At 34.7% G+C, this 14,081-nt stretch overlaps 1 protein-coding gene across 5 annotated transcripts in view; it reads right to left on the reverse strand.

Moving 5' to 3' along the window:
* LOC115876928 (high affinity copper uptake protein 1-like) overlaps positions 1 to 14,081 on the reverse strand; it is a 42,474-nt gene that overhangs the window by 14,434 nt on the left and 13,959 nt on the right. For all 5 annotated transcript variants that reach the window (XM_030892998.1, XM_030892980.1, XM_030893006.1 and 2 more), the window contains one exon: positions 5,188 to 5,315. In XM_030892998.1, coding sequence (XP_030748858.1) covers positions 5,188 to 5,315 — 128 coding nt within the window. The remainder of the gene's footprint in view (positions 1 to 5,187; positions 5,316 to 14,081) is intronic.

Consider the following 14,081-nt stretch of genomic DNA (forward strand, 5'->3'; position numbering starts at 1 on the left):
CTAAAGTAGGGAAGAATTAGGACATAACCCCAAAAGTTATGTCAAATCATCGAGCTTGACATTTGAAAAATTATTTTCACATTTTGACACAATCTAATTTCACAGATGACACAATCTGTTTGACAATTTGAAATTGGCGCGCAGAGCTTATCGACCAATGGTGCCGTTTATCACCTGTGACGTAGTGACCAACCTGCGCAATATCATACCTTGTATTCTTTGTATCATGGTTGCGCCTTGAGTTAAAACATACGAGGCCGTTTATGATACGATGATTTATGTTATGACTTTGATCGTAATAGATTTTGATCGTGAGTTTTGTATCCGTGAGTATTGTATATTAAAGATCCGACGCCGGCTGCACAGCCGCTGCGTAGCCACGCCCATCAACCGACTCGTGTGTTTTGGCTCTAAAATGTGTATATTATGGAATTCAATCACACACACAATTTTCGAGTATTTCGATTTTTGCTTACTTTATAAAAAAACAAATACGATTATAAATGTAGATTTTAATCAAATTACTCATTATTTACTTGTATAGATAAGACAATACCACAAACAAACTTTTATAGTCTATTAGCAATACTTACAATTAATAATATTGTTCTGAGAACACTATATAATTATAATCTATATCCAACTATAGAGAAGGTATGATTGTGACAGCTGCCTACTTAAGTTAATTCAAAAATGGGTTGTATTTTCTGTCATGTTTAGGATTCGGTGTATCTGTCAAATCGATTCTTTCTTTAATTTCGACACTGACTAAGTAGGTACATCTACTGACAGATCATCAAAATGCACTTACTAGGTACATATTAATTCAAGACCCTTCCAGATATGTCACAAACTTCAAATTTTGAATTTTAAGTAGCTTTAAGCTTATAGCCAAAGGAAAAAATTAAAAATCGCGAAATATCCCTATGGATTAGAAGTTAGCTGTCTAGCCGCTGCCGGTTACTGACTTTCCAGTCGAGAAAAAAGGTAGAAACCTAAAATTAATCGAATTTTATTGATCTCGTCTGATTTTATTTGTATTAATTTAACAATAATTCTAGTAAGTGTATCATATTTGTATCAACAATAATTCAAGAATTATGAATTATTGCTAATCAAATTTCTTTAACTTCAACAGTGATTCAAAAACACCGTCGTCAAAATTTAAAGGTAAAAGTGTTACAAACTTCAAATTTTAAATTTTAGGTAGCATTAAGCTTAAAATGGAAGGAAAAAATGAAAAATCTCGAATATCCTTATGGATTAAAAGTTAGCTGTCTATCCGCTACAGGTAACTGGTTTTGCGGCGATACTTATAGAAGAACTGTTGATAAGACTGTTTTGAAAATTTGAATTTTTATATAAAGGCACCTGTTCCATCTATCTAAAATATTATCAGCGTTATTATTATTTGTTACTATCGGTCCAATTCCTTCAAGAGACAACAGTCCAATTCCTTCAAGTTCTTTGTTCCTACTACTCTAGTGGCGGAAATCTAACTGTTACGCTCAGTGGGTTCTGACCCGGTTGGCTAGATTTTGCCACGCCCACTCGGTGCCCACTGGGCGAGTATATAAACGCTCAAATTGTAGATTGTACTTTAGTTTATAATCATCTGCTGATGATGCTAACATGGTTAGCGAAACGCGCGTCCAGTGTAAAAGTAAAAGTGTTTTGGTGTATTGTGGTGATTTAGTATTTTTATTTTGCTGTGTAACACCAAAGGTTCCAACCCTCAACTGTGATCATAAACCTTCTTTCTCAGTTAAAAATAATATTGAATTCGTTAACAAAATTAAAGATATAACATTGCATGAAGGTGAAATTTTGGTCTCCTTTGATGTATATTCGTTGTTCCCAAGTGTTCCAATTCCACATACTTTAGGCTACTTGAAGGAATTACTGAACGCAAATGGTCTCGACAACAAAACTGTGATTGAATATATTGAGCTTACATCGTTATGTATGAAACAAAATTGTTTTCAATTTAATAACAACTTTTTTGAACAGCGGGAAGGTACAGCAATGGGTAATCCATTGTCTCCATTTTTGGCTAATTTATTCATGAGCAGGTTTGAAGTGGAGGCTAGAAATCAGTTTTGAGTATTTTCCAAGAGTATGGTTTAGGTATGTGGATGATATTTTTGCTGTTTTTGACACACACATTCAGACACCATAGATAATTTTATTTCTAAGTTAAATAATCGTTTTCCTTCCATTAAATTTACGCATAAAATTGAGAACAACGACAGATTACCATTTCTAGATGTATTAGTTATTAGAAATACTAATAATTGCCTGGAATTTGATATCTATAGGAAAATACGACCACACGCAGATATATTCCTAATGAATCACATCATAGTGTTGAACATAAAATGGCTAGTTTCTATTTCTTAGTTCATAGATTACTTAGTTTCCCACTTTCCAACGAAAGATATGAAATAGAAAGAGATTACATTAGGAATGTAGCTGAGTGTAATGGATATTCTCCTTCCCTAGTTGATAAGTTAATTAGAAAACGTAGGTATAGGTTAATGATTTCTGAAAATTCGACTTTTCAAGTGGAGAAAGATACGTCTAAATATTTTTCGATACCGTTTGATAGAGAGTTATCCCGTGGTCTAAAAGGAATTTTTAAGAATGTCAATTATAAACTTGTGTATAGTGCTAATAATAAATTACAACAATTATTAGGTAATCCAAAGGATAAAACACCTCCACTGGAAAGGTCGGGTATTTATGAAATTTCTCGTAAAGATTGTAATCAGAAATATGTTGGGCAAACCAGAAGATCGATATTAACTAGATTTAAAGAACATTTAGCTCACATAAGATATGGTAGACCGGATAAATCTCGCGTTGCCGAACATATTGTTGATAAAGAACATTGTATAGATCTTAATAATTTAAAATTAATTAAACAAGTCTCAAATTACAGGCAATTAGATGCATATGAAAGCATCAGAATTAATAAATGTAAAGATAGTATGAACAGGAACAACGGTCCAATTCCTTCAAGTTCTTTGTTCCTACTACTCTAGTGGCGGAAATCTAACTGTTACGCTCAGTGGGGTCTGACTCGGTTGGCTAGATTTTGCCACGCCCACTCGGTGCCCACTGAGCGAGTATATAAACTTGTAGATTGTACTTTAGTTTATAATCATCTGCTGATGATGCTAACATGGTTAGCGAAACGCGCGTCCAGTGTAAAAGTAAAAGTGTTTTGGTGTATTGTGGTGATTTAGTATTTTTATTTTGCTTTGTAACACCAAAGGTTCCAACCCTCAACTGTAATCTACTTTCATATCTCATAATTTTTCTATTACTAACCTATATGTATCTCTTATAGTTTTTGAGATAAAAAATAAAATAAGTGTAAAATTGACAAAATCATGATTTTGAATAAGCATTAGTAAAATCATAAATTGAATATTTTTAAAGATGAAATTTGTAATAACGAAAATTGTATTAACGAAAGTCGGAAACACAAGTCGTTAGAAAACTAGAATTAATCCACTCGATATTATCTGACTTTATACAATAATTTAAAATTTATGAATTATTGCTAGTCAAACTTCTTTAATATTATTTTGAATGATATATTACCAGAGAAAAAAATAGGAGGGTAACCTACAAAAAGAAATGAGATCCCATCAAAAACATAGAATGTAAAAAAATGCCAAGTATCACAACACAATTCTTCCACTATAAAAAGTTGTAAAATCTCATGTAAAACCAAATCAGTTTATTTTATTTAGTTTAGTAATCGAAATGGTAGATTATTCTTTTATAATTATGGTTCTATGCAATTGCCAAGTCATTATAATTATTCCAGAAATAAAGATGTCTAATATTGATACTAACAATTTATAACAAAATTGTTGAATATGTGCTTAAAGAGACACTAAATAAAATAAAGTGACTTGGTTTTACATGAGATCTCATAACTTTTTATCCTGGAAGAGTTGTGTGGCATGTGCTGCGAGACTTGGTATTTTTTTACATTCTATGTTTTTGATAATATATGATATTTCTACATTACCAAAGAATATTATAACTTTACCTTAGTAATATTATAAACTTAGTAATCATAATAAACAAAAATGTAAAAGATATTTATTTTGTATGAAAAAGTTTATTAATTTTTCAAGTACCATTCAGTTTTTTTCAAGTTTAACGACTATTTTAAGTTTTAATCATCTACTGATAATGCACTTCAAAAGCAGCAGTTTGAAATAAAGTGTTTTTGTGTATCCTGGAGAATTGGTAGTCTTTTACCACTATTTTGTTGCTATATTTGGTAAATATAAATTAGTTGTAGACAACAATTCTTAAATATAATAATTTTTATATAAAATACATTTTTTTCTCTGTTCTTTGTTTTTTTTGCTTTCGACGACGGGAGGCTTACTTAATACTTCCTGAAACGTTTTTTTTTGTCCATTAGGTAAATTTGTTTATTAGTAAATCACCGCTGACAAGTTGGTCTCCGTTAGATTAACGCTGAGGTATTTACAAAAAAATAACTATTTTCTTTTGTAGATTTTCATACAGTGCAAGTGTCGAAATAACCACAGGCTGTCTTTGAAGAAAATAATTCTTAAATAACGATTTGCTATATTGTATAATAAAATACCGTATGATCGAAAAAAACGGCGTCAGCCATGGTTATGATCCATGGTTATGATCGATGGTTATGAGTTGTCATCGACGTTCATTTCCAAGCCAACTGGACGCCGATTTTTTTCGATCATACGTTACTATTATTAACCTACTATTACTAGCCTCGAACTGACCCGATAAATAAGAGAAAGTCAAAATAAATGAAAATGTATCGATGAGGTATCGTTAAAACCAAATCGGAATTAGCAAAGAAACAGAGATAAAATCTTACAAAAAATCTTGCAAATAGAGGTCACTTTTACTATTATATTAAATAATTTAACTTTAATAAAGCTTTTTATTAAGTATTTATTCAGCAACAAAATTATTATAGTCTGCCGAACGAGAGAATGATAGTGGGAATTGTGTGACATCTTAATTCAAAAGAAAGTTGCTTTTGATTGATGTTAATTTTTGGAATGTAGCCTGTCGAAATCATCCCTCGCTGGGCAGACCTTATCTAAACAATGTTACTATGATATATGTGTTTGTTAGAAAAAATCTTAAATTGTTATGATTTACCTATAATATTTGAGACCTTCGTAAAGGGCTGCCATAATAAATATTCCAATCATCGAACCAATAAGGCCTCCGACGGTAGTAAAATGCCAGGATTGAAATAGGACAGTTGCATTAGTGGAGAATTGAAACTAAAAATGGAATAAATCATTATTATTAAATACTACCTACACCTTTTTTTTTTTCAAACGTGACTCATACCTATAACCGTTGATTGAAGGAATAAGAAGATGCGCTAACCTAACCTAACTAAACGATTTTTTTCGACCATACGAAATATTCAGTATCTATAAATGAATTTTGATTTTTGTTGTTTATTCTATGTTTAACAGGAATAAATACCTAAACGCGGATTTTTCATCCAAGGATATTTTCGTCAAACGTATTACAGATATTACACATTTTAATATGGCAACACTGCCGCTTTCAGTTCCACACCGTCTTCGATATGCCTTCGCTAACCGAATTAGAGAAAATGAGTGTTTTATGTTGGTTGCAGAACGACTAGAGGCTCCACCGTATAGCACTTGAGACGTAAGGAGAAATCAAATCAGTCTTGTCACGAATTTGCCCATTAGGTTGCGTATCTTCCCAATTCTTTTAATCAACACTATAACTTAACGTTTTATCCAGATAAAAAAGGAGATTTGGTATATGACATGAATCAGAAATTGCTTAAAAATAATATATTAAATATCAATCTAGAGTGCCACGACAATAAAGGTAACGACAATTTGACTCGAAATACCAAGTATGTGGTACGGAATTATTCGCAGAAAAATACTTTTTTCAAATATGCTAATGAGCGACCCTCGTTCCATTTAAAAAAAAATTAGTTATGATAAAAATACGGTTTGACCATCCACAGGGCCGTCCTGAGGGGTGGAGCAGAGGAGCAGTTGCTCCAGGCGGCCAAATTTGAGGGCGGCCATTTCGGTACAATTGTACTGAATTCGGTACATTTTCACCAAATTCGGTACATCAGTACTAAATTTTGGAAAAATGGTCATTTTCGGTACGAAATTTCCAACAATATAAATGCAACTAGTAAACTGCTTCAGAATGAGAAACTCGACATCACTGAGTCCACAAAAGCTCTAAAAGCTATCGACGACGATTTTGTCAAAATAAGGACTGACAACCATTTTAGAGAAATATTAGTGGATGCTGTAGAGCTGGCAGAAGAGCTGGAAATTGAAGCAGTTTTTACTAATGATATTAGAGCTCGTCCCAGAAAAAAAAAACTAGACTGTTTTTGTATGAATCAGTGTCAGTCAATTTTAGATCCACAGGAAAAGTTTAAAATCGAATTTTTCTTTGTTGTCCTGGATACAATCCATGAGGCACTCCAGGAAAGGTTTAACCTGTTAAAAGCTCACTCGGACTATTTATCGTTTTTATACGACTTCACAGTTCTCAGGAATATCAATCGAGAGGAAATAACAAAGCATTGTATGGATCTTCATCTCTATTTAACGAACATAGACAAACATGATATTAATGGCCTAGAGCTTCGGGACGAGATTTTAGCTCTGATTGCTCTAATACCACCAGATAATGCCGAAAACTTCAGTTGTCCAAATCAAACACTAAAATATTTAAAAATTCCCGATCTGATTGGAAACTTTCCAAATATTTACATCTTATAATGTTTTTTTTTATTATTGTTAGGTACCAATCTATGTGACGCTCCTTTTAAATACAAAATTTAAATGCTAATTCTGAAAATCTTGCAATATTTATTTCCTTTTTTTTCGGAAAGCGTTTGATAATATTGTCAAGAAAAATGGCGCATCCGCCAGAAATTAAAAATGTATTACTGGTTGCCTGCACAACCGCAACGTATCCGCCAGAAATTAAAAGACTTTTTCAGGCGCCATCTTTTAGTCAAGTCGAGAAGTAAGGGAATCAGACAATAGAATTGTCTGGTATGAAGAAGTACGCTTTCCGAGAATTGGGGAATTTCGAGAAGCAGTCAATAGAGTATATAAGCCGGAGCCATCGACAACTGAGAAAGTTTTTGAAATTTGAATATACCGCGTGGAAATTGAAAATCGGACAATTTGGTGAAGGAATCTTATAAATAGTTAGTTTGTTGTGTGTTATAAGTTAGTAATTGTGTATAAAGTGAGAAAAATAAATTCGTTAAGTATTTTATTGTGAGTTTAAATTAGTGGACCCACGGAATCCGTAACAATTGGTGTCGGAAGTGCGATTCAAGAGGATTTTAAGAAGAAATTAAGTGGATTGGAAGATTTTTAGACCCAATTAGAGTATTTTTATGGTTGGTACAAGAGAACAAGCGAAGAAAATGGAAGAAGTAAGCAAATTATTGGGCGATTTTATGGAGAATATGAGAAGAGAGAAGGCAGAAGAACAAGAGAGGCTGAGAAAAGAAAAAGCAGAAGAGCAAGAAAGACTCCGTAAAGAACGAGAAGAAGAGCGAGCCCGACTAGAAAAAGAGAAAGAAGAGGAACAAGACCATCTACAGAAAATACTTATGGAAAATCAAGAGAAAATGTTAGAAGGTTTAGAAGCCCGTCAAAAGAAAGAGAAACAGGAAGAACAGGACCGGCTTGAAAAAATTTTCCAAGATTTGAAAATTCAACGACAACAAGACAAAGAAGAAGAACAGGACCGGCTTGAGAAAATTTTAGGCAATTTAGAAATTCGTCAGAAGAATGAATGGAGGGAAATTTTAGAAGATATAGAAACGCGCCGCCAGAAAGAAAGACAAGAAGATCAGGACCGTCTTAGAAAACTTTAGAAAATCAAGAAATTCGACTTCAGAAAAGCTTGGGGGAACAGCAACAAGCAATGTTGGAAGAACGTTGCCAGGAACAGCAGAACCACTTCCAAGAAGCCGTAGAAGATCTGGAGGAGCGCCTTCAGCAGAAGATAGAAAAGTTGGAGATGGACCTACAGAAGACCAAGGTACAAGTAAGGACACCTGGCGTTCCGGGAACTGCGAACCTTAAAGCCCCGACCTACGATGGACAAACGACATGGACGATGTACCACCGCCAGTTTGAAGCAGCGGCTGCTGCCAATGGATGGACTGACCAGGAGAAAGCAGCGGCACTTGTCATCGCGCTGCGTGGCCCTGCCCTGGAACTCCTGCAAACTATTCCTGCAGCCCAACAGCAGGAATACCAAACTTTGGTCGCTGCACTGGACAGAAGATATGGCGACCAACATCGACGCCAACTTTACAGGCCCAGATCAAGTCACGCCTGCAGAGGTCCGGAGAGAGTCTGCAGGAATTTGAAGCAGACTTACGTCGGCTGGTACACCTAGCGTATCCTGAAGCACCGGAAGGATTTAGGGAGGAACTCGCTGCTCAGTGCTTTATCAGCGGACTGAGGGACAACGAATTACAGAGGGCGCTGCAAATATCCCGATTTTCTACCAGCAGCGAAGCACTGGTCAGGGCGCTAGAAATTGAAGCTGCTTTTAGCGCCATCCCTAGACCGAAGATAAGATCGGTAACGGTCGAGGAACAGCCCGGAAGTTCTCACATACGTTTGGAGGAGATGTTTAATAAACTATGTGAATTACTAGTGAACAAGAGAGTCAACAACACCCAGACAGAGAACCAAAGAAGATTCCAGGATATGAGGTGCTATGTATGCGGCAGGAATGGCCACATCAAACGAGATTGTCGCATCCAAATGCGATTCCATTCACCATCCAGAGAACATCGGCACATCGGAAGATCCCAGGACATAAGTTGCTATAGATGTGGCAGGAATGGCCACATCAAACGGGATTGCCGCGTCCAAATGCGATTCCGTTTACCATCGAGAGAACATAAGCACCAGGAAATCAACACTAATGAGCGAGTATTGGCTGAAGAAAACAGAGCCCCTAGGATGTTTTCCGTTAGAGTCTAGGAAAACCGCTGACAGTTTGGTGATCAACGGGAAGGTCAATGGTAGAAGAATTCGAATGACTGTGGACACAGGCGCTATGGTATCGTTGGTGCGGACTAACCGTGCAAGGATTGAAGATGATGCCTCTTAGAAGAAGAGTGTATTTACGTACAGTTACGGGGGAAATGGCCGTTGTACGGGGAGAGGCTTTCATGGAATTGGAGTTAGGGAATTTGAAGTTTCGGCATAGCGTTTTAGTGGCAGACATTGAAGATGATTTTATCATGGGTATGGATGTGATCAGTCAACATGGTTTTTCGTTCGATCACCGTAGAAACATCCTGAAAATCGGAAATGAGGAATTTTCTGTATCTAAAGAGAAGAGACCAGGAAATATGGAAGAAAGATCATCGAAAATTGTGATGATACCTGGTGATACCAAGAAGACTGTGTTGGGGAAACTAGAGAAAACCGTTGGGTGCCGTGTAGGACGGGTACAAATTATCGACAACGAGCCAGATCGACGACGAGCTACTTTGGGCAAGAAAATGAAACATCGCGAAAGCACTATCAGAGTAAGGAATTTTAAACTGAGAACTGACGAACAATGGACGACGATACAGTTGAGGAAAGATCAAATGGAAGATCCAGACATCGGAGCAATACTACGGCTCAAGGAAGGTAACGGCGAGAGACCACCGTGGCAGGATATTGCGGACAGAGGGCTCGTTTTCAAAGCTCTCTGGGCTCAGTGGAATTCACTGGTGATTGAGAATGGATTGATAAAGCGCACGTGGGAAAGTGCGGATGGCAGGACAGTAACAACTCAGTTACTGGTACCAAGGAAGAAAGTCACCCAGGTATTGGAAGAAATTCACGGTGGTAAAACTGGAGCCCATCTTGGAGTAAACAAGACCTTGAGTAAGCTGAGAGACCGTTTTTACTGGGTGGATTATTGCGAAGATGTTAAGAAATGGTGTCAACGTTGTAAGATTTGCGCAGCTAGACAAAGACCAAGTACTCGATCTGGGGAAGAAATGGAACAGGATAGCGTTGGACTGTCGTTCGAAAGAATCGCTAGGAAGGAAAGATTATTGGACATTCATAAGGCCGTTAGAAGTAAGATTGCGCTAGCCAGTGACCGGATGAAAGCTCATTACGACCTCAGAGCTAATTCTACGGGATTTCAACAGGACGATAGGGTATGGTTGTATAACCCACAGCGCAAGAAAGGAAGGTCCCCAAAGTTAACTCCAGCATGGGAAGGTCCTTATACAGTCATCAAGAGGATAAATGATGTTGTGTACCGGATTCATCGCAGCCCTAGAAGTAAGATGAAAGTAGTTCATCTGGATCGATTGAAGAGATACCAGACAGGAAACCTTGATCGGGACGATCAAATTTGAGAGGGGGCAATGTCAAGAAAAATGGCGCATCCGCCAGAAATTAAAATGTATTACTGGTTGCCTGCACAACCGCAACGTATCCGCCAGAAATTAAAAGACTTTTTCAGGCGCCATCTTTTTAGTCAAGTCGAGAAGTAAGGGAATCAGACAATAGAATTGTCTGGTATGAAGAAGTACGCTTTCCGAGAATTGGGGAAATTTCGAGAAGCAGTCAATAGAGTATATAAGCCGGAGCCATCGACAACTGAGACAGTTTTTGAAATTTGAATATACCGCGTGGAAATTGAAAATCGGACAATTTGGTGAAGGAATCTTATAAATAGTTAGTTTGTTGTGTGTTATAAGTTAGTAATTGTGTATAAAGTGAGAAAATAAATTCGTTAAGTATTTTATCGTGAGTTTAAATTAGTGGACCCACGGAATCCGTAACAATATTTTTTACCATCTGTGGCACAACTTTCATAATTTTTTTTCACACCTGATTCTTCGAATCAAACTTCGCACTAATAAAAAAAGGAAAAGACACGAAAAACATTAGACGGTCAAATCTATTTTTCCAAGGCACATTGGTCACAAGTTATAACAGTCATGGCACTCTAGATTGAAATTTAAACTACTATTTTTATGATTGAAGATGTTAAAAATTGACATATGATCAGGAGGTAACTATCAACAGGAAGTCAATTAATCGTGATTCATGTCATATGGTAACAGACCAATCTCAACAACAATCTCGTTTTGTTTGAAAATAAGAATGTGGCCATTTAGACAAAACTCTAAATGTTTCAAAATTTTTACCCTGTACAACATTAAAAAAAAAGAAAAAATAAATTATCATAATTGTCGTACCATAATAGTAGTAGTCGTATTTCTTAATAGTTTTTTTTACTTAAAGTGCACTAATGAATAAGCACAAAATTATGAAATTAATGTTACATATTTATATCCTCTAAATGATTTTTTATCTACCTTTATTTATAGTACATAAAATGCTTAACAACGTATGTCATTTGCAATACGAAAATATATAATATATATAAATTGTTCTTTTATAAATCAAGTACGAAACAGTTCATAAACTTGTTTTACTTAACAGGAATTCATATCGGGTTTACCAGCATATATCTGGGTTTACCAAGATTTTTTCAGGGTAATATCATTTCTTAGAACGTTTAAATTTTAAAATCTTTATCTATGTTTTAAATAATTGAGTATTTTTTAATCCGCTTATGTATGGTTCGGATACTATTGTATTTATTGGTGGAAATATTGTCAGTACTCAGTAAAGAAATAAAATTTGAATTTGGTGCAGAATGCTTTGGGATATCCACGAAACGCAAAAGTTCTTATAATTATGTCAACGCGGAGTCACAGGAATTTACTTATTTTAAAAAGGATTAAAATCAACTTGAGTGTGCATATAAAATAAAATTATTGTTTCTTTTTGCATAAGCATTTAGAACAGACTGTTTTAAAATACTTATTCGAGTTTTATTCTCTGAATGAATAGAAATCTTAGTAAAAATTAAAATTTTAGAATTTCGGTCCGGTTAAAACATTATTACTGTAAATCCATATTTTCGGGACTGGAAATCAAGTATGTAAAGATGCCGTTTTACGATACAGTATGAAATAAAATTTACTATTACCAGAGACAATTTTTATTATCGCTGATACTACTGAACTAATCATTTTATGTATAGTTATGATCTTGGAGATTAGAATTTTAAATATTCTCTTCCAGTTAATAATTCTTCATATAGTACCGCGCTTGGCCTCACCAAAAATTAAGACTAATCTTTGAGCATGTAATCAATCTAATATCAACGAATACAATGCGTAGAGCCCGCATGTTATGTTGTATATTCTGCCCAACGAGGCAGGAGAGATTTTGACAGATGACAGATAATATAATTTACCTGTCTTAAAATGACAGACAACAAATGTTCTGTCCATATCCATTCGTTGGACAGACTATAGCAAATCTAAAAAACGGCGTCAAAGACGGCTGGAGAATGATAATCGATGATAATTTTGTGAAGATCATGGCCTAGACGCCATTTACTGGGTCCATACTTTTCTTTATGTTTTTTTCTAATGAAGCTTACGATCAGTTGGCATTAAAAAGGTAATAAAGTTTGTAATTATTTTTCTATTGGGTAAAAATTATACAGGGTGGTCCGAATTGTATTCCGGAAACTACGATAGCATATTCTACAGATAAAAATAAGTAAAAAACTTCGTATGTATGTCCTAACATGCTTAGTTTCTGAGATACAGGGTGTAGATGTTAGGTTGTAATATTTCGATTTTTTCCAAATAGATGCTGAAGTAACGTCAATATTTGGATGAAAATTAGTGTCTGGGAGTTTTTTGACATGAGAAATTTGATTTTGATATCAAGATGAGTCCTATTTGTACGGGGCGCCACCTACATGTGTTTTAACTGATTTGAAGAGTAATAGTTTTTCGTCCGTACCCGTATAAAACTACCTAGTGAAAAAATATACATTTCCGTGATTTTTTGCGTAAAAAATGTCTCTTCCTAAAAATCTCTACGAGCAACCGTTCTCAAGATATTTAGAATGGAAATAGTCAATACATGCCATTATTGACAAAAAATAAACATGTTGAGAATATAGTTTTTTGACTGAAATGATTAATTTGAGAACTTTTTATTTTTTAATAATATTTAATTATTATATTATTATTATTATTATTTTATTATTTTATTTACTAATAATCAAAAAATTTTCTTCGAAAAAATGATGAAAAAACAGGTTCTGTTGAACTTTTGGGACAAAAACATTTCAAATTTATGATTTCAGTATTTCAGTTTAATAACTATTTAGTCAATGTGGTTAATTTACGTCAACGATGAGAGGTATTGATAATTTCGATTCCGAATATCTCAAGCACCATTACTCGTAGTGATTTTTACCAAGAGACTTTTTTACGTAAAAAACTTTTTGAATGTTTATTTTTTACTCAGTAATTTTATACAGGTATGGACAAAAATTATTACTCTTCAAACCAGTTAAAAATATGTAGGTGGCGCCCTCTACAAGTAGAAGTCATATTGACATCAAAATCAAATTTCTCATGGCATTAAACCCCCAAACACCAATTTTCATCCAAATATTGACGTTACTTCAGAAATTATTAAAAAAAAACGAAATCAAACTGAAACTTCTACACCCTGTAACTTCGAAACTAAGCATTTTAGGACATACATATGTATGTACATTTGTACGAACTTTTTAACTTATTTTTATCTGCAGAATATGCTGCCGAAGTTTCCGGAATACAATGAGGACCATCCTGTATACAGCTGACATGCATGGGAACGGTTGATGATTAGCTAAAATATACGAGGTATTGTAAAAAAGTTAAATATAAAAGTTATAGGGTTTTTAAATATCTATTGGCGAGTAATAAATTTAAGTATACAGGGTCGGTCATAAAGTCGTGGCACATCAAAGTGTCATTTTTTTTAAATAAACCCCCTGTATATTATTGCATTTTTCAATTCTTCTTTTAAAAAAAATCGTAATACACATAATGTACCACAAACCAACCGTTTAAAAATAAAATAAAATTAAAATTTCCAGCAACATCA

Source organism: Sitophilus oryzae, unplaced genomic scaffold, assembly GCF_002938485.1.
Source record: "Sitophilus oryzae breed Bouriz unplaced genomic scaffold, Soryzae_2.0 scaffold_1059_pilon_pilon, whole genome shotgun sequence".
NCBI classification, from domain to species: domain Eukaryota; kingdom Metazoa; phylum Arthropoda; class Insecta; order Coleoptera; family Curculionidae; genus Sitophilus; species Sitophilus oryzae.